We start from the raw sequence: 24,685 nt of genomic DNA, 5'->3' as shown, positions 1-24,685 counted from the left end.
TGGGTTTACCCTCATCAGCTGCCTGGGCAGGGTGAGGTGAGATTTGGGGCAGAGCCCACCCAGGAGTCTGGCACACAGTGGGGTGAGCTGAAGGAAGCAACTTAAAAACCTGAGCAGCTTCTTGGTGTTTAGGGAACTCTGCTGCCTGCAGCCTGGGGAAGGAGCAGGGCAGGCCCAGGACACCTGCAGGGAATTCAGGAGCTGGAGGTTCTCCCTGCCTCTGGCCAGGGCTGCTTCCTGCCATCTTCAGCACAATGACCAGTTCTGATTTTTCAGTGTTCCAAGCAATGCTCCAAACTGGAGTTAGTCAAATTCAGGCTTCCTGTTTTGTAGGTGCATCAAATTTCAGGTCAGGCTGGGAAAATGTACAGAACTTCGAACTTTTCCAACTGGAAAGAGCCCCAGCCTGGCCTAGAAAAGAGCTGCTGTTCCTGTCTAACACAACATAAAAGGATCAGGGATGGCTCTGCTGTTCTGGCATTCCCAGCAGGCCCCAGCTCAGGAGGTTGTTGCAGCTCCCTAAAACTCCTCTCCCCAACTCTTCCTGCTCCAGGGCAGGCAGATCTGGGAGGCACCAATTCCACACTGCAAAGTGTGACTGGGCTGGAACAAACAGAAACTTCTCAGTGAATCCCCACATTCCCATTCCAGGAGCTTCAGGGTGCATTCCTGGAAGCTGGGGAGGCGCAGAGGATGCTGCTCCTCACTCCCATCCCAGAGCACCTGAACAGGGACACTGGGCCCTGCTGCTCCCTCTGAGGGATGCACTGAGGATTGTTCCCAAAACACACCCCCACCACAGTAAAATGCAATCTATTTTATTGGTTAATTATGTACAGGAGATTCTTGATTTTCACAGTAACATCAGACAAGTTACCGCCACAAAGAGCAAGAGTAAAAACAAAACTGACAGTCCACTGTAAACAAAACTAGAAATCCTGCTGGATTGGGTGGGACTGGCTCCAGACAAACTCAAAAGGCACTCAAAGAAAAGCAACAAAAGCCTGCTCAGGGCCACAGCCTGGATGCTCTGTGCTCCCCCCTTGATGACAATGCGGAGGCACAGCGTGTGGAGAGCAAACATCAGGACACAAAGACACGCACAGGATGTCACCCCCAAGCAGGACAGCACACCCAAGCATGCTACATGTGTGTCAACACAGGAATTTAATGTACCCAGGTCTGGAAATCCTTCCAGCCCTCCCCTTCCCGTGTTACCTGGACAACTTTACATTCAGCAGAGGGGCTGGGGCTGCCCCAGAGCTGCCAATCCCACCCAGAGGGAGCTCAGGCTTTGCTCAGGCTCTGCCACAGCACGCAGCAACCCGGGCTGAGAAGGCACCGTGGTAGCACCGGGTGGCAAGGGGGAGGCTGGGGCACGGGGAGGTCAGTGGCTTCTCTGGATTGTCCCATTAACTGAGGAAAGCACGGCCATGGCAGGAGGGAGCAGCCTGGACATGCCCCTCCCCAGCTGCACGTCAGGGAGCTCAGGAGCAGAGGGGACACAGCCTCGCCCTGCTCTCCTCAGCCGCTTCCCTTCTGACGTTCCCTGGGCAGCCCAGGGTGCTCAAAGCACCCCTCGTGCAGGCTGTGGGAGCAGCTGGGGCACCTGAGACACTCCTGCCCAGGTGACCCCTGCTAGGTCAGTGTCCCTTCCCAGTGCATGCTGGAGAAAGCTGTGTACCCTCTCTGGGAAGAGCATGGGCAGGACATGAGCCTTGGGAGCTCATCCTGGTGGGGAAACAATTCCAGGGGCACAGGTGGTACAAGTAGAACGAGGCAGAAAAGCTTAACAAGAACCAGATTGACACTGCACGAGCCACAGCCTGATCCCCAAGTCATCCCTCAGAGAATTCAAGTCTGGTCACTTGGATACACAGAACGATGGCTAAAAGGTGACAGCAAGGTGAGGCCAAGCAGCTTCTGTTTCAAAGAAAGACACAGCAAGAGGTGTATGAGGTCACCACACAAAGCCACTCCTCACTCCACCTGTGATTGTAATGGCAACAATTCCAGCCCCTTCCAGAAAAACCAGCGGCAGCAGTGGCAATGTCACCCTGAGCTCCTTCAGGGTCAAGCCCTGCAGTGCAAACCTCCCACACCACCAACCACCATCTCCAGCTTTTAACAGCTCGTTTTCTCTGACAAACACTCAGGTTTCCTCTCAGTTCCAGCAGGAGTGGGAAGGGATTGTCCATTTTCTTTGTCCAACACTAACATTCCTCCCAGCTCTCCAGGGATGGGGAGGGTCAGGTTTCCCCTCCCATGATTGCTTAGAGGGCACAGGAGTTTTACCTTTGTGACAGGTGCAGAGAGGGCAGCAGTAGGTTCTGTCCCAGACAGAACTCCCTTCAAAGATCAGACTGGGGAAGGAAGCACTTTTCCTGTCTCTCAGCAGGAGGTGGCTAGAACTTTTCCATGAAAATAACTTTGCCTCCTTCACCCAGATGCGAATTTGCTACAGAAAGCAGCTATTTAGGAACCTAAGCCTGCTTTTAACTCAGCTCCTTTTATTCTCTATTTACACTGTCCAGAGAAAACAAGATGTCCAAATAAACAGTTGGCATCAGCCCAGGAGGGCTGACTTCAGGAGGTGCAATTCAAGTCCTGGTAGCAGCAGTACCGGATTTCCTTAGGGTGGGAGGGTGGGCTCTGTGCAGGGACAGCAGCACCAGCACCGTGGAGCACCCATGTACGCAGGGATGGCCTCACCCTCGAAGGCTCAGGAGCTAAAAAATGTCATTCCAAAGATCAGCTTTCCTCACACAGCTGCTGCCAGCAGCCACCAGCAGCATCTCCAGAGGAAAAAACCTTCCTGTGCATGCCCAGAGGCTTTATCCCAGCAGGATTCCCTGTTCTCATGATGTCCCAGACACCAGCCCCAGTCTGAAAGCGGGGCCTGTTCTCAGGGCCCTTCTCTAATTCCCACTGTCTTCTTTTCCAGCCAGTTACAGGCACAAACTGGGCAAACTGGGTAGAGGGAAGACTCCAGCTTTGCACCACACTCTGAACAACTTTTATTAACATCCAGGTGCTACACCAGAGCTGCTCCCCAAGCCTGTCCTGGCACCAGGCAGGTTCTGCCCCCTCACAGCCTGTCCCGCCTGGGCACCGGGCAGAGCCCACAGCACTGACCGAGTTCTTCACTGCACCACAGCACCTGTCCCCCCCTGGCACTGAGAACCTGCAGCTCCAGCATGGGCACACTGTGATTATTAAGACAAACAGGAGTCATCTGGGTCAGGAATACTTTTTTATCAGCCCACACTGCTCCAAATTTCACCTGAGAAGACACAGAAGGCTGCTGTAGTCCTGTATTTTCCTTCTCCTCTTCCCCAAATCTCTCCTTTACAGGAACATGGTTGTTTTCCCCCTTCACCTCCATCTAGGAATACCTTCTTCAGCCAGTTTAACTTTCGTGTCATGAAATCATTATTTAGCTCTTGCCTCATTTACAGAGCCAGTCCTAGTAACCCAAAGCTTAGCTCTAGTTCCATCCAGGTGCAGTTCCACATGAAGTATCTGTGGGTTCAATGGTTTATTTAGAAGCTTTTTGCCCTGTAAATACAGAACTATTATCCTGCATCTGCTCCATAATTGGGAAGGGAAAGCAGTCAAACTCGAGTGTTCTCCCCGGAGGCTGAGTAAAGCTGCTGGATACATCAGATTAACAACACTCATCATCATCCTCTGGTGGGCTTGGAGGGCAGGTTCATCCAACCCCTGAAGCACACAGCTCACATCCTTGGGTCAAAGTCCTCCCTTACCAGAACACACCTGAGCGTGTCTGATGTGCAGCACCAAATCTTCCTCAGAGGCTGAGTCCTAGAGCAAAACGTGTCATTGGCCCCAAAAGCCACAATGCCAGGGCAATCTCCTCCCCTGGCATTATGTACACATTGAAAAAAATCAAAATTAGAACAGCCATTCACACATTATTGGCAACTTTGATCTTTTCCTACTGTTCATTAAACCCCCACTGATGAGCATTTACAATTTAAAAATAAAATGGTTTTGTTTTCTTTTTAAAACAATAATTTCTACGGTTCTGTCAGCCAACTAATTTCAATCACAGCATAATCTAAAAATAAAGCAAATCCTGGCCAAGAAGGGGCTCTCAAGAGTCAAGGGGAGAAGCGTGTCCCAGCTCCTCACATCCCTGCACCCCTCCAGGAACTTGTGGTGAACTCCAGTTGATTTTCTTTATCACGATTCTCTTGGCAGCTTAGGAATGCTCCAGTCCTCGGGGCTGGCTGCACTTGCAGGGAGCAGTGGGGTAGAGAGGCCTGTGGGCACATCCAGTGTTAGTGGCAGTGCTCTGTGATATCCACCACCACGGCCTTTTTCCAGCTGAAGAAGAAGTATCCGGTGCCCGCTCCCGCTGCCACGGCGATGCAGAGGTACCCGTTGTAGGTCATGAAGATCAGCATGAGGAAGTAGCTGACCACCACCTGGATGATGTGCAGCACAGTCTGCAGCAGGTGGGGCAAGCTCAGCATCTGCTGGCTGGGAACACAAACCCAAACAAGTCAGCAAACACAGGACAGGTGGGAAATGCACATCCCCAAAGAGAAAGCTGCCAGGACAGCAAGGTGGGCGTGCGATGGCAGAGAAGGTGACACCAGCCTGGGCAGGGACTCCTGCATGCAGCTGGCACCTGGAGCTGGTTTTGCTCACAGAGCAAAGCAAGCACGGAGCTTGCTGGGAGGACACAACTTTTAGCTGAGAAACAGACTCCACCAAGCTTCTTTTACCCTCCCATTCAACAGCGGACTGGCTCCTGTTCTGCACAGAGGCCTTGACAACCTGTCAGCAAAAGGATCCTGAGTGTTTTCTGTCGGGGTCACTGGATGTAACACCCAAACTCTGTTCCTGAGAACTCCCCCAAACACATGCATTACAAAAACCCCAAGCTCATCTGGCTCCTTGCTGCTTTCCTCCTTTTGTCTCCATCCTCAAGGGTGCCCAGGTGTCCCCCATCCTCCAGTGCCACGCAGCATCCCAGTCTGGAGCCAGGACACCCTCCAGAGATCAAAACTGGCTGCACAAAGTTTCTTCTGTGCCAGTTTCATCTGCAGAGCTTTGCTTTAGAATGAAGTGCAATCCTTACCCCACGGTTTTGTGTGTCTCCATCAGGATGGTGCCATTGGGGCCTGGCACTGGCATGGAGTTATAGCGGATGCTGACTTGGGATTTACGGAGCAGACACTCCCGGGCGATCTTAAGGCCTTCATAAAACATGGCCAGGAAGAAGACAGCCACAAAAGCACCAGCCATTTCTGACAAGAGAGGAAACATTATTGTCTCTGGGCAAGAAAATGTGTCAGCAGAGTCACTGCATGATTGAACAGCCCCACTGTGCTGCATAGGCCATGGCTCTGTGTGCTTGCATAGATAGGTGGGAAACGGGAATTTTAGCCAGACACTCACTGCAATTTGACCCATAAAGCAGAACCAGCAATCACTTTTGCTAACAAAACCAAATTCTTGAACTGTACAAACATCTTTTTTTCTTTCACCCCACAGATGCCATTTAAACCGGATTCAACACAGCGTGTCCATGTATTTTTAGCACAAGGAACAGGGTAATTCCTGAACTATGAATCCTGAAACACCAACTGTACACCTTTTGTTTGGACTGCACAAGACAGTGTTACTAACCTCCAGGAGAATTGATTGTAAGTCCAGAGAACAGCAATGGCACATTCTCACAGCTGAAGTGGAAAGTCATGGCCTGCCCAAAACACAAAGAACACCAAAATGAGCCTGAAGAGCTCATCCCAAGATGGAGCTCACAGCAAGGTGTAGCAATGGGGTTTGTATCAGAACAAGAACTCAAATGAGTTTATTTGGTCACCACCTAAACACCAAGAAAGTCTCCAGTAAATCTGGTGTAACACACACAGGTGAGACAGGGATGAGATGTTCCAGTTCCCAGCTCCTTCAGGCAGCCCTGGGCAGGAGGCCCTGTCCTTCACAGAACTCCAGGTAAGTGCCTTCTCCTTGCTTTTGGAGCTCCTTTTCCCCTCAGCATCAGCAGCAGTCAGGGATCGGGGATGTCCTCATGGAGCTCCTCCTCGCCTTCCATCCCCTCAGGAACTGGGGACAGGGCACTTTCCCTTCCCCACTTTGACTCTGTTTGTATGATGCAGGTAAGGGCTGTACAGGTAAGTCCTCTGCTCCCCTCCTGCACTGTGCCAGCACAGTTGTCTCCCTATGGAATTCCCAATATCCTAAGGGAAACAGAGGCCTAAACACAGCTACCACAAGGAGGTAAAGCAGGACTGCAGCTTCCATGGGTGAAAAAAAGGGCTCCTGAGCCTGCACAGTGAAGGGGAAGGGGAGCCATCAATGATCCCCAGGCCAGTGGAGGTGATACAAACTTCCCATCTAGGTAAATACAGCTTGGCATGTCTTGGGCACAGCTGCACACAGTGTTTTCACATGGCAAGTACTGACCAACCAAGAGGAACTTCTCTTTGAACTTCCCTCATTGCTTAATTAAGGTTATTTGCTGAAGCTCAGAATTATGGTTCATTTCAGCATCCATAAGAATCAGCAGACACTCATTTTTCCCCAGAGCAGAAATTACTGTAAAATAGCTTTTAGAGAGTAATTTCATCTCTTCAATGAATTTAACGTCTTTATATTTAAAACAAAAGCCACATAAATCAAAGAACTGCAGCTGAGCCTGAGCCTGTTACTTGGTGCCAGTGAGGAATGGGAACACACACATTAAATGTACTCAGTCTGTTACCTAAGATGCTGTACCTATGTACTGCCTTCCCTGACAGATTTATTTGCAGTATGAATTCAAAATCTTGTGCAATTACTCACAGTTTTCAGCTGCAGGGCAAGGCAGGGTCCTGTAACTATCCAGGGAACACTTGACATGTGCAAAGAAATGACATTTTCATGGAAAGTAATGGCCCAGGGATGTCAATACTGAGCTGTGAGATGATGGGAAGAGCTTCACAAGAGCAGTGGCAGTGCTGGACTGAGAGCTCCACGTGGGCCATGCCCACCAAGGCTGTTCTAGTGCTCTCTTCTCCTGCTGTGACACTGGTTGCAATAGAAGTAGAAGCAGAGATTCTTGGTTCTCTCCTCAGGCACACAAACTCCAACTGAAGGTTTGTAAAATCTACTCCTTGAGAACATTCTCATTTGAAATGGAAATGTGCCCTCTCTCCCCTTCTTTTGAAATTTAACCAGAAACAGACACGTTTTAATAATCTGAAACTCACTCCAAAAGTATTTAGGCAAAGGAGAAAAAGCTGAAAAAGTTCCTAGAACTGGCTACACACAAACACTGATCCTATGGCCATCTCCATGGAAACTCTGGCCAGGATCTCTGCAAAGCCCCAGTGATGCCAAATGCACAAGTCTGAACCTGTAGGAATCAAAGTCTGCTGCAGCAGCAGGGATCAGGACCAGTCCAGCCTTAATACCAACATGGCAAAGAGCCCTGGCAGTGCTTTGCTCCCCAAACCGAGCGTGCTCTGAGAGTTCAGGAGGGACGGGCACAGAGGGAGCTCGGCAGAGCCCCTCACGCTGCTGGGCAATCCTCTCAGGGCTGCCTGGGGCTCTCACTGCCAGCCTGGAGAACTCCATTCATCCACTTCCTGCAGCAGAATGCTTGCTTTGCATTTCTGCCCTTAGTTGGCTGTCAAGCAGACACCAGGCTGGCTGCTGGAAAGGTTTTTGCAAGAGAAGACAATTTTGCCAAAGGATCTCCAGCTCTGAAATCCATTTCCTGCTCCGTATCCCCTCATGCTGCTCCTTCACTCCAGAAGACCCACAATGGGATCTGGGTTTTACCTGGAAGTATTCCCACCTTCCAAAGCTCAGGTTAATTCCCAGTTCTCAAGAGCACAGTCTTTAAGATGACAAGTTACTCTGAACCACAGACAAGGAAAAATTCTCTGGTTAATCCTGACTTCTCCACTTACCATCATCATCATGTCAGGTCCATGACTGTGTCCCGGGGCTGTGGTGGAGGAGTGGTGATGCTCAGGCGGATGCGAGGTTGGCAGCATGGAGCTGTTCATGTGGTGAGACATCTTGAGGACAGAGCGGTTCAGAAAGGCACATAGAAAAGTGGGACCCTGAAAAACAAACAAAAAATGAAGCCCTTTTCTAAACGGAATGTGGTTTCTCTACTGCTACTGCAAGAGAAAATATTCCAAGCCACTGAGAACTGCTGCCTCTGGAAAACTCCTGGAGCATCCCCACGCTCCTGCTCTGGCTACAGAGAGCACACAGCAGGACAGTTTAAAGGAGGTGTGTCCCTCTGCAGCCTAATTTGATTGAGGTGGCGCCTGGGGACGAGTGCTCAGCATAAAGGAACATTTCTTACCTACATGAGGAAAAAAACAGAGCCCCTTCCCAAGTGCAGTCTTGCAAGAGGCAAAAATATCACAATCACCACTTTAAATTGCATATACTAAAGATCAGATTATGGAGTTTCTCTTAATTGACAGTTATGCATTTTATTTGGAACATGTTTAACACAGAAATTGTGTTAGTTGGTACAAGACCTACTGCCAGGGAAAGGTCTGCAACAGCCACAGGCAATCCAATTTCATTTCCATGAGCTTTACATTGCCACATCTCCCCTCTAATCACATTACCCACAGTGAGAGAAACACTCAAGAGACTGCCAGTCCCAATCCCTAATCTGGTTACCACAAATCAGGGATGTCTGGGCACACTAAAAATAAATAAATAAAAATCCATGGTTAGCTGTGGGCATGGCTGCTGCACTCTGCCCCAGCACTGCCTGGCAATTGCTGGTGGGAAATGAACATCATCAGGTAGAAACAGCAATGGGAGAGAAAATAACCTGGGAATACCAGTCAGTCCTGCAAGCACAGCATCTGTCCTGCTGGGCCCTGCCTGGAATAATCTGTACCCTCCCACTTCAGTCCTGCACTAAAGTAAAACCAAGTGAAATAAAAAGCAAAGTTCGGACACTTTATCAAATTAAAGTTTAGAAAGAAATGAGACTTATTTCCTTCCGCATAAACCATAAGAGTTTACAAGTGTGTTTTTTCAGTTTTTTAAGTCAAAAGGCAGCATGGTGTTTGAACAGGGAGGCATGGCTGTATTTAGATTGGAGAGAGGAAGTGACATTCTAGAAGAGCTTTCAAAACTGAAAATACCAAATATAACCCCCAAAGGCAGCTGGTGGTGGAGCTGGGTCAATGTGACAGCAACCCTGAGCAGGGGTCACTGGTAGCCCAGAACATGAGTGCCAGTGCAGCCCCGTGGAGCATCCCTGACAGGGGTGATATCTAAGGGCTTTAGGGTTAAATTAAGGAGAGAAATGAGAGAAATTAAAAGATTTGGGAAGATAAGGAAACTAAGTCAGCACTGCTGGGGAGGGACTCAAGAGAAAGACAGAAGTAATACCCTGCAAACACTGAAATTAAATAATGCAGGGAAGCCTGATTAGCGACACCAGGAACCCACAGCTCAGGTATGTTCTGCATCTCTGTGCAGATGAAGTTTGTACCCCATCCCTTATTGCATCAGACGACTTCACAATAATCCCCTGGAAAGTAACTTGTCATGGAATCTAAGGGTACTGGCTAAAGCACAATGAATTCCCTGTCCACATTTCTGCTAAGATTTTTCAGCTCACTTTGCCCCTGATTTGTGCTTAAATATTGAGACCAGAAAAATGTTTATGGGGAGATAAAAAGGAGACCAATGCAAGCAGCAGCTCAGCTGACACAGAAACACTTCACCAAGGGACACCTGCAGAATGCCCAGCGTGATTTCCATATGGCACAGCTTGGAAGATTATCCTGTTCCAGAGCTGAAACGTTCAGGCTCCAGAACTGCAGTCCCAAAATACAAACACTTGGGAAATGAATCCTCTGCCAAGACACACAAACATCAAATTGTCTTTTGCATCAGGGAAGGAAAAAGAATAGCCCAAGTGCTTTATGCACAGGATCAAAGGTAAGTGTGCAGTGAGAGGAAAGACGTCACACAAGAACTTCCCCTCTCCCCCAGCCAAAATCTCCTGGAATCATAGAACCATGGAATATCCTGAGCTGGAAGGGCCCACCAGGACCGTCCAGTCCAACCCCTGGCCCTGCACAGACCCCCCAACAGCCCCACCCTGGGCATCCCTGGCAGCGCTGTCCAAACGCTCCTGGAGCTCTGGCAGCCTCGGGGCCGTGCCCATTCCCTGGGGAGCCTGGGCAGTGCCCAGCACCCTCTGGGGGAAGAACCTTTCCCTGCTCTCATCCTGGGCCTGCCCTGGCCCAGCTCCAGCCGCTCCCTGGGTGCTGTCCCTGTCCCACAGAGCAGAGATGGGAGCTGCCCCTCTGTCTCCTCCCTCTTCTCCTCTCAGTTGACTGATCCTTTGCTTTTCCTTTGGATACAACATCCTCACTAGTGACTACTGTCCAATGATTATTTATTCCTTTTAGGATTTCACATTCCTGCCAAGCTCAGCAGGTTCCAAAACGCTCCACAGAAGCCCTGGCTGGTTACCAGATGAAAAAACTGCCTTCGTGGCTGGGCTGTGTCAGCTTTTCCCTCCTTTCCTTCTCACTCATCATCATTTGTCTGCAGAAAGGGAGAAACAGTGGCTGTGTTCTCAGGATATTTACTCTGTAGGAACAAAGAATACAATCAGGTGTTCAGGAGTGGCTGCCTGTGGCTGGGCAGGCAAGTTTAACCCTCACCTGTGTAGCTCCTCCCTGCCCTGCTATCCCAGTGCTCCAACACCAAATCCAACCTCTTGCTGCAGTTACCCAACACTGAAGGACATTTTAAGAGATCCTGAAAGGATGGGGTATTAAGCAGCTTAAGAGGAAATCAGTGGCTCATCTGAGCCACTTCAGCTGTGTTTTGTGTCACTGAAGGTAACAAACAGTGGATAAATTTCTCTTTTAAAAGAAATCAGTTCCAGTGGACAGTCAGAGTCTGATTTACAACTTAGGAGATCTCTATCTATGCCTTGAGGTAAAAAACAATATATAGGGCAGCAATAGGTTAATGGGTGTGTAATATTCCAAGCAGCAAATCCCTGGCTGGCTCGCACAACTCCTAAGAAACAAGCTGACAGAGATGTGGAGCTCTGTGTGTCACCAGAAGGTGGTGGTTTAACAAGGCTGACTCCATACCTGAAGGAAAAAAATCTGCCCCCCTGGCCCTCCCCCAGTTTCTATTACTGTAAATTCTTTAAATAGGTTTAGCCTTGTACAAAGCCAGCCTTCAGCAGGTATTTCTGTCTGAATGGGTGACTTGATCTCTGGCTGCTGCCTGCTCCAGATGTTTGCACTGAGAGGGAGAGGCATTGCAGTGGATTCCTGAGCACGGAGCCCTGGAGAGGGATCTGCCACAGCCCGCGACTGCATCAGGCTCAGGTACTTTGAACACCTGAAGGGGACAGACCCCAGGGTGTCCCTGTCACAAGGGACACACACAGAGTGATACTTTGTGCTCTGCAGTAACCTACTGCCTAAGAAAACAAACAGGAGGAACAGGAGAGAGGAATGAGGACATTCTCCTCCAGGGCTTCTTTCTTTCCCCTCTCCGTGCTGTTACCCCAGGTGAGAGAAGCCACAGCCTCCATTTCACAACCCCTCAGATTTTTAAGAAAAACTGCAAGACTCAGAGCTCCACCCAGGACTCCTCTTCCTTTAAGCAGGACCTCAGGCAGGCCCTGCTCACACAGAGGTTTCTGTCCCAGCCCTGCAATGCCACCGTGGCAGCTCTGCAAACCAGGCTGGCTCAGGACAGGTGCAGCCAGGAGCAGGATCTGACAGCAGCGAACTGTCAGCACCAGGACTCACCTTCACCCTCCACCAACACAAAAACGGTGCTGCCTCACCTCACACATACCAGGAGGCCACGTTTGCAACTCCAAGGCACAGAGAAGGGGAGGACAGGCAGGAGATGGCCGGGCACACATGAGTGCAGGTAAAGGAGCTGGACCTGATGAGATGCCAAAGCCAGAGCAGTCTTTTCAAGCAGGTCTCAGCCACAAGATCACTGCCATTACACATAAGCCCCTCCACAGCTTCCCAATCTATTGCTTCTGCTGTGTTCATCCAGAGTCCTGCAGCTTCACAGCAAATCACAGTTTTTCCTGTGGCAAACACCCAAGGAAAATACACCTTTCAATGCAGAAACAGGACACACTATGGGAAGGATCTACCAAGCTCCCAGAAAGTACTTCACAATCAGCTCAGTGTCAAACAGATCTTCCTTAAAGTCACACTCCAAGGGAATTATGCCCCTTTCCAAATCAGAAGTCTAACAGGATTAACACTGGAGCCCTAAAGCAATACCCATTACAGCACCAACTCTTCCCTTCTAAGCAGTGCCTCATCTTTCCCAAGCCAGTTCAGAAAACACAAGAAATAAAACTAATTCCACTGGCTCTGCCCAAAAGGACTAGAGCCTTAAAAATCACCTCTTCAGTCTTCTTTAGAGCAGTTATTTGTCCCACAGAGAGGGTGCTGCTGCAGTGGCCAGCATAGGACTGGCTCCTGCTCGGAACCCTCCTGACTCCTCTCAGCACAGCTGGAGTGATTTGTACCCAGCGTCTCTCCACCAACACGTCTGGTAGCAAGAACAGGGTCAGGAGGTCCCTCTCTTCTGAAGAAGTCAGAAAGACTTGGTAATATTTACTAAGAATTAAAATCAAAGTTCCTGAGAGAAAGGGAAGGGAAAATAATTAAGAAGAGCCAGCTGGAAAAGCAAAAATCTCTTGCTTACACATCACATATGGCTCAGTGCTGCGTGACACAAAGGAATGCTACAGCAAAAACACAGAAGGAATGGAAAAGGCACCCAGGAGTTCTTGGTGCTCTACTTACAGCAGTGCCCCTGGCAGACCGAGCTCCACTGGCTCCCAGCTTGTGGTCCCAAGCCCAATCCCTTTTTTGTTTAGCAGTGCTGTAAATGGAGTGGGAGGGAAGCAGGAGCCTGCAGACACTGCAGCTCTGTTCACTGGCTCTAGCTGTGGGTTCCACTGAGCTCGTCATCAGGAGACCTAAGTACTGCTTCTAGTTTATTCAATTTCCTGGCAAACTTTTCTCCTTTAACTGCTTCCTTTCCAAATGGGTGGACTTGTGATTCTTCCAGGATCCCGGGCATAGCTCCAGAGCTGCTTAAAGGCACCACTGTGGGACAGACCAATTCTACCTGTTCATGCTGTAGGAGCACCCAGCACCCCGGGCCAGCTATAAAGACACACTTTAAAAGACACAGGGAACAAACACTACATTTTTCAGTAATGCAGCAGAACACGTGTTACAGACACACACTGCTGTTTCCCAGTGTGAAAATTCCTCTTGGAACTCTCCCAAGCAGCTTCAGCAACCCCAGGCTGGCACTGAGACACAGGGAGGGACTGTGCTGTGCCCAGCACACTTAATTGCACACCTCTGTTTTTCCCTTGCACAATTCCTGAAGAAGGAACTCTTAGAGCTATATTAAGAATTCAAGGAATGTTTGTGAGATCACAGAAGAACTGTGGCTTGCCCTGGTACTGCCTCACTACCTTAAGAGTCTCATCCTAAAGCTTTTCCCAGAAGTTTAAGGCTTCCCAAAAGCTGAACACACCAGAAGGGGTTCAGATAAAGGGAAAGGGAGGGGCACAGCTCAGCACCTCCAATACACGCTGAGGGTCAGGCTGTACAAGTTTGCATTTCCTGGGGCTTGTCCCTGACCACGGAAGCTTGAAAATGGACTCAGGCTGGATGAGCAGAGCCAGGCAGGAACACAGTGTGACACAGGGCACATTCTCCATGTCTACCTGTAAGCAGGCTGAGCTCTTCACAGCCATGGGTTTCAGAAGTTCTGAAGGATGACAGGCACTCTGCAGGATGTCCAGCCTGAGACGCCACAGGGTGCAGTGCGGGGAGCAGAGAATGGGCAAAAAAGAGCTGAGCAGGGCTGCAGACAACATCTTGTGTTCAGGGTCAAAAGGGGACAATGCCTGAGCAGCCTGTGACATGCCAGGATGGAAGCAGTCAGCAGGGACATCAGCAGGGACAGGAAGCCAAGCTGGAAGCACCCAGAGCCCAGCTCTCACAGCTGGAACGTACAACACAGGCAAAGAATGGGCTTTTACAATGACATGCAGGGCTTTCAGGTTTTGTGAGGAGAGAAATCCACACAGGAGATCTGATCCTCCACTGAGGACCCCACCCGGAACCATTATAGCACAGCTGTGGATGCTGAAGGCAATGACAAAGTTTTGGCACATCAAAACCACTCTGCTGTCCATGAGCCGTGCCCACAGCTGATGGGATTTGCCCAGGCTGAGACAGACCCTTATTAAGGTGATCCTGACAAACCCCACAGGCAGGATGTGGGAGAAGAATGAAGCAAAACCATGTCACCCACACAGGGAGGTTTGGGGGTGACACCTTAAGCCAGAGTTGAGCTCAGGTTCACTGCAGCACAGCCAGATCACAGGGCTGGGGCTGACAATCACACCCTGCAGTACGTGCTCCTCCAAACACCCATCCTTCAGGCCTCCTGGCTGCCATCATGTGCTTATTTTATTCTTACCAAATCCTCGTGTTTCTTGTACCAATACACATTTGTCCCTCTCTTTATTGGGCTGCTGTTTCCCCAAGGCTCAGGCTGACCCCTCCACATGGAGCTGTCACACAGCACCCACTGACATGGCAAAAACCCCAAACAGTGCTCCGGTTCCAGACTGTGGACTCCAGTTCCAGGCTCACACAAACTTCCTGGAACTGCACCACATCATTTGGCAGCTTGATGCAGTTATATACATTAATTAATGATGAAGTATCAGCATATGTTCAATCCTTAAGGTGCTGTCCTCTGCTCTGAATCAAAGCATCCCTCAGCTGTCCAACTAAAGCAAAGCTGGTCACAGTCACTCAGCACAATCCCTGTTACTTGAGGAGGGGCCAGAGCTCTTCCTCTCGCCATGGCTACAATAATGTCCCTTTGATGGAGTTTATTTTCATAGCAAACTCTCTGTTAGAGGCTTCCCTAGAAGGGGACGGTCATTCCTAATCTCCCAGCTTCTGCAGACACCTCAGGAAATCTGTAATCTTTGAACAAGAAAAAAAAAATAACCCAGGACAGATTGTTCTTTACAGGACAATGCACTGGACTTCATTAAGTGAAGCACACACCATGTCATTACCCACAGGCCCAATGGAGTGAAAGGCAGCCGAAAACAATCCTGCAGAGCAGAACACCTCAGACTCTAAGCCTGATAACATCAGAGGAAAGGCACGGCAGACACCAAAATTCCTTATAGCCAACGCCAGCGTGAATTCAGAGCTAGAACTGACAAGTTTCCATCAAAGGCAATCCCCAGGAAGCATCTACAGAAGCACTTCAGCACTCCCTGGGCATGTGAGAGCCTTCTGAAGCAAGCAGTCACCCCAGGTCTGCAGACCAGCAGGCCACACCATCAGAGCTTCACCTCTCTTCCTCACGTCATCGAAGGCATGACACAGGAACACAAACCCAGCTCACAAAGCCCCTGGGATTCAGCTCTCAGGGAGGAGAAACCTGAGGGCCTTCCCTTCCTGGCAGGAACGGAGGAAGTTTAGGCAGAGATAAGGCAGAATGGCTCAAAGGGCAGGGGTGTAAGAGCCGTGCTGGGATGGAGGAGCAGGAGGGTGGGTGGTGCTCAGGCAGGAATCACCTGGGAAGCTCCTGCTAGAACTCTCAGCACCCGCTCATCAGCTGAGGACAACTGAGGATGCTGAGTAGTGAGGAGACACGGGTCAGCACTGGGAAGAGGAGACAGAAAAGCAGGGCCATGTGACCCATATTTTCCAAGATTACTTAGTTCCTGAATAAACAGATGATGCTTCCTTATCCTCAGTGGCGGTTTTTGCTCAGCTGTTACACAACCAAACACAGGAATGGTGACCAGGCAGATGTGATCCATATGGCCAGAGAGCAGGAACCATCCTGCTGCCTCGGGGGAAGCTCAGAACAAATGGGACAGAGTCCTGAACCTTGTGATACTCTTCAACAACTTTCTAATATAAAAATATATTAATATTTAAAACTCCATCTTGCAAGATGTGTATCCTGTAAGATTAGGCAACTTCTGCTGCCTTAGAAAAACCAGGCCTAGTGGAGAATTTCACTTCCTATTTCACATGCCCTGATCAAGAACAGCTCCTAGCATTTATTCCTCTACTATAACAGCTCTTTTTAAATGAAGGGAGAGTTTTCTCTTCAAATGAAAAAAGAAAACCACCTTTTGCATACAAGATTCTTCATCGTGCTCACTAATTCAGCCCCCAGATTCCTGCAGGTTCAACACCTCCTGCACCACCTGTACACCTATGGAAAGAAGCCTGTCTCCCACAAAAATGTGTCTGTCCACAGGGTAAGGACACAGACTATTGTTTGTGGATGTTCAGTAGCCACAGGCAGAAGCATTCCATCTATAAGGAATGACAGATATGTCAGGATGCAAGACAGGGAACTACCTGCAAGTTAATCCTGATAAACCATTGCTCCGTGGTTTGCTGGACTGGGAAGGACACACACCAGGCTACACAGCATAAACAGCTCTGACCAGATGAATTTTATGGCGCCTTCAAGCCTTAAACCCCATAAAACTATGAAATAATCTCAGGAGACACAAAATGAAACCAGAGTCAAAAAGTGCATTGCCAAGAAAGCAGGGCCTCAGGGGCAAAAGTGATTCCGTGTGTCCTAGAAATGCATTAGTGGCCTTTAATACAGGTGGAGAACAAGAGTTATCTGTTATTATCTCATTATAAATGTTATCTAGCAACAGCATAAATACCTTTGTCCCATGCAGATAAAACTAAAGCTGAGGGTAATAAATGGACGGCACTGGTTTATTAGAGGCCTCATAAAAGGGAGTCCAGCACAGGTGATTCACAGGAGATCCCCACATCTTACACCACTTGCCCATTTTCACACAGCTCATTCTCCCTCTCTGGCTGCTCTTCAACATCATCATCAGACTCAGCCCAGAAAAGGCAACACTTGTACAAGTTCTGAACTGGCTTTCAGGTGTTTTGAGACTCTGAATAGCAAGAAAACCACACTTCAGAACTCCTGGTTAATTTTTAGGAGGTTGATTCACATGTATATGAGACACACTGGTTTAAGCAATGTACACACGTTTTTCCATGTCCAGGACAGCCACACACTCATTACCTTCCACCACATGGGAAAGCATCCTTGCAGAGCAATTCCACTTCCCTCCTTTCTTTTCATATTTAAGCAGTTGTTTGTCTGTAATTATTCCTCAGAAGTGTGTCCATGTGCAGACACAGCGTTTTAAGGTGGCCACTTAACCCTTCCCCTTCCCTGGAGCTGCCGTGTTCCAGCCTGTGTCAAACGTTGTCACAACAGCCACGTGTTGATGTCAGCTCCTACTGGGATACCCCGGGATTTCCAGCTCCTACTCTGGCATGTCAGGGTCACCTCTGGAATGCAGGCTTTGACTAAAAACCTAAGAGTTCACAAGACTGACTTTTGGAAAAATGCCTTTTCTTGCAGAGGAGATACGGATGTGCGTTCATTTCATTTTGCAGCACCATCCATGACCGTCCCTCAACACAAGAACTTGTTCTACCACAGACAAGAATCAAATTCTTTTGTGCCTCCAAACACTTGTTTTCAGAAGCCTCAAGCTGCTCATGAGTAAAATGCAAGGTAGAACTCAGGTCACCAGCAGCAAAATCCATTCCAGTGGGTTTTTAATTAAGCCCAGGAAGTCGACCTCTGTTTTGGCAGATGGTTAAGGCCAAATATCCATCACCAGAGGCACCTTCCTACTCTTGATCCATGATCTTGGCAAACAGCAATAGGATGGCACAGTGACATATAAACAGCTTCCAGGTAGTGATGCAAATACTTGTAAGGGTTCAGAGCACAAATTCATAGCCTCAATCCATGGAACAGAGCATCTGCACATTCGCCTTTTGAAAATGCAACTGAACTATTAGAATTATTATTGAAATTACTGAATCACTGAAAATACAATCTCAGCAAGGTAGAAGACCTCCAATATCAAGAAGAGGAAAAGAGCAATCAACTCAATTCTCTGGAAAGGAACTTATCTTTGGAAGAGCCTTGGCCTCATGACACTCTTCTGACAGGAAGAGCAGTGACTGTAGGGCATGGAAAGCTGGAACGAGAGCCATCAACAATTTTTCTGTGAGTAACAAAAAATCACTCTGGGAAAGAGCTGCCTTTTTCATCATTTTCAAACCCCTGGATGGCCACAGAGCTGCTAATCCACAGCAGAAATGATTCAGAGCTAAAAAATGCTGAGTACTTACTCTTCCAGAGACAGGTTTTCCATCTACCGACTCCAGGAGAGCCTTTTTCTCCAGAGAGGCAACAAGTCTGAGACTGATCAAAGTTTCTCAACCCTCACATAATGCTGACAAGCACATCATTATCTCTATCAAAGGCTAATCATTAACTACTGCTCAGATGAGCTTAGGACCAGACCGAGCACTGGGATGCTCACATAGAGATCCACAGAGTAGCAAAAGCAGCTCCTGAGTCTCCCCCATGAGATCTTTGCAAAAATGCAAAGAGATTTTAGAACTCCCTGATCTGATTAAGTGCATTGCAGAGATTACTTTCCAACACATTAACCAAAACACATTTGAAACATTCATATCTCTATCAGATATATTAGTGGTTTGCTTGTTTTTGGATAACAAAGCAAGCTTAGTTTATTTTGCCATTAGTATTTAAGTATTTTAGTATTCAACTGAAAGAGAGAAGGTTTAGATAAAATATTAGGAAGAAATTCTTCCCTGGGAGGGTGGGCAGGTCCTGGCACAGGGTGCCCAGAGCAGCTGTGGCTGCCCCTGGATCCCTGGAAGTGTCCAAGGCCAGGCTGGACATTGGGGCTTGGAGCAGCCTGGGACAGTGGGAGGTGTCCCTGCCCATGGCAGGGGTGGAACAAAATGAGCTCTAAGGTAATTCCACCCCAAACCATTCTGTGATTCTATCTGTCCCATAATGAAGAAGTGTGATGTTTTCAAAGCTATCAGTTTTTAGGAGCATTGGGAAGTGAGAAAAAAATAACAAGGCAGATAAACCATCAATTGTGCAGAAATTCTTCAACACTATGTACAAGACAAACCCTGTCGGGGTAGCTGGCTCTGGGACCCCTCTGCTTGGAAGGCTGGAGCCAACAACTGCTATGGGAAAAAAAAGTGACAAAGCAGAAAAAGTGCAAGAACAGCTGTGCTGTGCCCTGCAATACAAGGGGCCTCGTGGTGGGGGCTGAGGTTTCAACCAAGATCAAAAGCAAGAGTTACACAAAAAGGGATCAACTGACAAGCAGTGCACATGGATCCTGCTCTTAGGATGTCCTGGAGGGTTTTACTGGAGGAATTCAGAAAATTAAGTTAAGTCATGCTGCTGCCAAGAGGTTTTTTAAACTAGAAGCAAAATAATCAGAGTAAGTGCATTAGGCTTTACCACCCATACAGCAGGAGATCCCACAGACACTGCTCTGTGCCCTGTATGAAAAGAGCACAAAAACGGCTTTACAAGTACAAGCAAGCCTGTAACAGGAACATGAGGACAGCTGTGAAACTCCCAACTAGCTTTGTTTCCAGCTGTTCAGGTTTCAGTATCTATAACATACTCCTCCAACACACTTCAGTCTCACCTGACACCACCTTAAACACTAAAGTTCAGCACGTCCTTGTGAGATAATGTCTTATCCCAAGTTAATGAAGGGCATCAAAGCCAATGGTAAGTTGATTTGTATAAAACCGTCCTGGCAGAGAACCCAGAAATCCTGACTCAGTCTCTTGTCAAATCCATTAGACCAGGAGCTCAGACAAACACGGGAGCTGAGAAAACCAGACCAACACTGATTGCATTTCACTTGCACAGTATCCCGAGGCTGGGTGTGCTCCTCGGGAGCTTGTGCTCCCACTTCCCTTATCACTTTGATGTACGAGGGCTGATTTACCTATCGGAAATGCCCTCCCACGGAGCCACACTGATGGCAGCGCTGCGGTCACTGCCCGAGGGCTGCAGGAGAGTGAACTGGGATGGCTCCTACTGGGAGCACTGCCTTTGAGTCTGCTCCACATTTGTTAGTGTTTCTCCTTCCCCAGTCAAAGGTGCAAGCCTGAAAATGCAGACCAGCTGTGCCAATGAGTGGTTTGAGTCTCTTCAGTAGAATGCCTTTCGGAGCAGGGAAGGTTAAAGGGGAAAGCAAGTGAGTAAGGGGATCCCTGGCTCCCAGTGCAGCCTCTGGAAGATCCCACCAGGAGCAGCCAGGGTGGCACGAGCTGCTGCTGTTCTCCCACCCAGAGTGCAGCCACCATTTAAAGACATCAGATAAGGAGCAGGTTGGGTCACAGGGAGGAGCCTCTCCCTAAGGAGGCTGGAGCCGTATCCCTTTCCAAGAGCTGCTTTTCCCAGCTCTCTGGAGCTCACAGCATTAGCTCAGGATGTGCACTGCACCTCACAGGTGGCCTCAAAGCACTTCTTAATCCTACAGAGCAAGTCCAATTACATTACCTTTAATGTGAAAAAAGCCTGAAAGTGTATTTGCCAGACACTCCTTCCCCCAACAGAGGCAGTGCTTAGAAACGAAGAACAGCCAAGACTGTCAGGGTTCCTCTTTACCCAGGTTAGCCAGAAGATCAGCTAAATATATCACAAAGCTCATATTCCAAGCTCCTCTACCTTCATCAGAGGAATGAGATCTGAATCCATGATAACTAATGAGTAAGTGTGGGAAAAGAAGGTTTATGGAAGTGAAGTGGTTCTCATGAAGTCTCAGAACAGAGCTTGGGGCACTCACTGTGAGTTCCACACCAGAACACCTGTATTCTGTTCCCAGTTTTCTCCCAGTTTCATACCAGGACATGCTGAGCAAGCAGTGAGAACAGAAGAGCCTTGGTCACTTACAGCATTTGGCCTGTGCTCTAGAGCTACCATGCACTCACTGCTATATTCATTTAGATAAATATTAAAGTGAAAAGATTATATGCTTGTACAACCTTTTTATCAGATGATAAATGACATTTACACCTGTGATACAGCAAATGTATGATTTTCTAAGGTTATATACACAGAGAGGAAAAGTGCAGGAAGCAAAGCCGTTGTTCTGGCTGCAATCACAGTTGCATTAGCAGATTCCAGCTTTCAGATGAAGAAAATGGTTAATGAAAAAATCATTGGTTCCTCAGGACCCGATTGGGAACATTTCCAGAAAATTAGATTGAAACAAAAGGCAATGGAGTTGATTAACTAAGATTGGATTTCCCAGAGAAAAACAACATAAACTAGATTGAGTCTTTTTCATCCTTCCCTAAGAAAAAGTTGCCAAGACTCCCAGTGATTTCCGGGCAGACTTGTGGAGAAGTTCATGCTGGCAATGTGCTTCAGCTCAACTTCCCAAAATTCTGCTGCAGGCTCCTGCTAACTTTCAGGTGACCTTCAGGCCAGGGCAGGGAAGGCAGGTCTGCAGAACCATGGCAGCTTTCTGTTGGGTAGAGGGGTCTTCGTAGCCAATAGAAAAACCAAGAAGGAAAGGAGAAAATAGCACATTTTAGTTCAAAGACCAAAAAGTTCTGTCTTGGACCTAATGCCTAACTGGAAAACAAGCCAGCTGAAAGGAAACTCCTCAGGGCCCTGCTCAAAACTCACTGTGTGAACGTGGTAGATTTTGTCATTTACTTGTAATATAAAACTGGAAAAGATTATTCTCAATGCCCTCCCTTCTCAGGCATTAAGCTTTCATTCAGGGATAGAGTGTCTCACTAATCCAAACCTTGAAGTTACACTGTAAAGGAAGAAGTGAAAAATCCTCCCAAACCTCTTTTCAAAAGAAAAAACAAAAAAAAACACCCCACAAACCTTGTCCTTGTACCACTGCAAGTCTGAGTCAGTGGCAGGGATGATACCTTTAAAATAAAAAAGCAAACATGCAAAAGTGACTTGGAAAGGTGATTTAATTCCTCCTCTCTACTGGCAGAAATTATCCTAACTCTCAGCTTAGTTAACAACCTGGCCTAGATGAGAAATCTGATATGATATGAAATGAAAAGCAGCCAAATCTCAGTAGGAAACGGTTGTAGAAAATTTCTCCATTCTCACCACAAAGTTGTGTGGGAGCCTGCAACTCCTGCCAGTACTTATATTTTCTTTATTACCTTGCTTTTGGTGGGGGGAGGAGAGCAGAAGCAAAAACCTGCTTATTTCAACAATTGCTGTGTTTGTAGCAAAAAGCATGACTTTAGTTTCGCATTGTATAGCAGAGCAGTCAGAGCTTCACCAACAAATCCTTAGTTATAAAACCAATTCTCATTTAAACAGCAACATTTACACATTATTCCCAGTACCCCCTTTTTAATGAAGGATAGGGGAAAAAAAATGCAGAGTCCAAAGCCTGATGAAAGCCTCAGGAAACATTACATCACAAATTACAGGATTTGGGATCGTTAACTTGAATGCTAACTTACCCTATAAGATCCCATATGGTTACTCATGCAAAATCCTGCAAAAGCTTTGCTGACCTCAGGCTCAAGCAGAGGCAAGTTAAGATCAAAAAGACTGAAAGCCAATTTAATAAACACTTGAGAGGAGCATTTCATCCACCTGGACACAAGAAGCAGGACTAGTAAGCATTCTGGAGCTTGGGATTCGAGCACCAACAGGAAGAATTGGCCTCTGCCTGGGAACTGTGTGGAACCACAAGCCCACTGCACACTCAAATATAGATGAGAATTATGAACAAAGCTTAAATTAAAAAAGGACAAGTGATTAAGATGCGATGCTTGCTGACTGCTGCAGGATGTGCTGCTACAGCCTCTTCCCCACTACACTGGCATTAAAACTGGCCAGTGCTGAATACCAGTGAAAAAAAAATAGGAAATATATATAGATCTAACATTGGGCTAGGAAGATGGTGAAGGGTCTCAAAGGGCACACAAGGAGCAGCTGAGGGCACTGGGATTGTTCATCCTGAAGGGGAAACTGAGGTCAGAACTCACCAGGGGCTGCAGCTCCTCCCAAGGAGCAGCTCTGATCTTTGCTCTGTGACAGGTCCTGAGGGAATGGCCTGAAGTTATCCCAGGCTGAGAGCAGGGAAAGGTTCTACCCCAGAGGGTGCTGGGCACTGCCCAGGCTCCCCAGCGAATGGGCAGGGCCCCGAGGCTGCCAGAGCTCCAGGAGCGTTTGGACAGCGCTGCCAGGGATGCCCAGGGTGGGGTTGCTGGGGTGTCCTGGGCAGGGCCAGGATTGATGGTCCTGGTGGGTCCCTTCCAGCTCAGGATATTCTGGCATACCTGTACCTAAAAAACCTAAAACCGAAGTGCCACACCAGGACTTAGCCACATAGGTCTTCACCATTTAAAAAACACAACTATCTTGACAATCAACCTGATAAAAATACAGGAGCCAAAGCAACAAACTCTTCATCCAAGCAACCACATTTCCCATTGGAAGAAGTTCATGTCCACCTGCCTTACCAAGATTGGAACAATCTGCTCCCACCACGAATTTACACCAAATTATTGTAGTTTTTTAACACAAATAAGATTCTGGCCTTTTCCAGGTTTCACTCTAAATTCATCACACATTCCACAATATACATCTGCTTAACACTCGCCTTTATCTTATCCTTTTAGAAATGGAATCACTGATACCTCAATCGTTGCAATAACCTCCCTAGTTACTGCAAACTCAGCTCTGCAACAGACCTGGCAACTTCCTGCTCAAACATCCAGTAAGTAACTGACAGTACAAATTTCTAACCAGTGCCAATACTCAAAGCCAGGAAATTATTCAACCCTTATTGCCACTCTGACCTCCCATGCATTGTTTGCCTGCATTTCAACATCACTTGGATCTAAGGTGGAATTAAAGCCAGTGGGTCTCACAAAGCACACAGAGATACCACTTTTCCAAGAGGGGAAAAACACAGAAAAACCACAACAAACCACAAAAACCTCATTAAACAAAGTAACAGAAAGGTATGTTTCTCAAGGTGCAAGGCGAACGTGGAAAACTGCTTCGGCGGGCCAGCTCAGACATTTAACCACGCAAGGATTCCGATGTTAAGAACACAGCGCATTGCTGATGTCCCTGGGTAGCTCAGAGACACGAGAGCCAAACCTGGAGCACAGCAGCGCTCCGGTGTCCCCAACATTCCCTCCCGAGCGCCCCACGGACCCGCAGGGCCCTCAGAGGAGCCATGCGCGGCCCTCTGGCTCAGCCCGGAGCGCCGGCAAGGGCAGCACGGCGGCCGCGGGGCCCGGCTGTCACCTTGGGAACCGCAGGGCCGGGCCGGGCGCCTCCCGCGGAGCCCCGGCAGCGCTGTCCGCACCCACACCGAGCTCGCCCCTCACCTCCACCCCCACGTCCCAGGGCTGCCCATCCCCTTGGGCCCCCCCGGTGCCCCCGGCCCGAAGTCCCGCGTCCCGGCCTGAGGGGAGGGGGGGCGGCCATGGGGCCCCCTCAGGCGGGTTGGGGGGGGGGGGGGGGGAGGGAGCACGAGACCCCCCCCCGACCCCACTCGTCACTCACCACGAGACCGCCACGACCCCGCCGCCTTCCCCACGGCTATGGCCACACCACGCCCCCTCCGCGCCCCCTCAGCCCCGCCCCTACCGCAGCCTCCCGCCCCCGAGGCGCCCGCTGAGCCCCAAGGCTCCGCCCCACACGCGTCATCCAA

At 48.6% G+C, this 24,685-nt stretch overlaps 1 protein-coding gene across 5 annotated transcripts; it reads right to left on the bottom strand.

Moving 5' to 3' along the window:
- Positions 1-802: 802 nt before the first annotated feature.
- On the bottom strand, positions 803-24,615 carry SLC31A1 (solute carrier family 31 member 1). Of its 5 annotated transcripts, none has more exons than XM_048325111.1 (5): positions 24,538-24,615; positions 7,950-8,105; positions 5,662-5,734; positions 5,111-5,279; positions 803-4,506 (listed from the first exon to the last, which is right to left on the bottom strand). In XM_048325111.1, the coding sequence occupies exons 2-5, from the start codon at positions 8,058-8,060 to the stop codon at positions 4,305-4,307; spliced, it is 555 nt and encodes a 184-aa protein (XP_048181068.1). In that variant the 5' UTR covers positions 8,061-8,105; positions 24,538-24,615; the 3' UTR covers positions 803-4,304. The 5 variants fall into 5 exon arrangements, with proteins under 5 accessions (XP_048181068.1, XP_048181070.1, XP_048181069.1 ...); XM_048325113.1 differs by lacking the exon at positions 24,538-24,615 and adding an exon at positions 24,360-24,435; XM_048325112.1 differs by lacking the exon at positions 24,538-24,615 and adding an exon at positions 18,303-18,399.
- Positions 24,616-24,685: the final 70 nt, after the last annotated feature.

Source organism: Corvus hawaiiensis, chromosome 21 (assembly GCF_020740725.1).
Source record: "Corvus hawaiiensis isolate bCorHaw1 chromosome 21, bCorHaw1.pri.cur, whole genome shotgun sequence".
NCBI lineage: Eukaryota > Metazoa > Chordata > Aves > Passeriformes > Corvidae > Corvus > Corvus hawaiiensis.
Note: the sequence above shows the minus strand (reverse complement) of the source record. Positions and strands in the feature narration are given on the sequence as shown.

What these genes read in the sequence shown, in the direction of transcription:
- SLC31A1 (XM_048325109.1), bottom strand. Translation starts at nt 13,010, where the DNA reads ATGACGAGCTCAGTGGAACCCACAGCTAGAGCCAGTGAACAGAGCTGC. An exon ending in GGTCTGCCAGGGGCACTGCT is followed by an intron (nt 8,106 to 12,842) that starts GTAAGTAGAGCA and finishes TTTGTTTTTCAG; the next exon opens with GGTCCCACTTTTCTATGTGC. An exon ending in GAGACACACAAAACCGTGGG is followed by an intron (nt 4,507 to 5,110) that starts GTAAGGATTGCA and finishes TTGTGTTCCCAG; the next exon opens with CCAGCAGATGCTGAGCTTGC.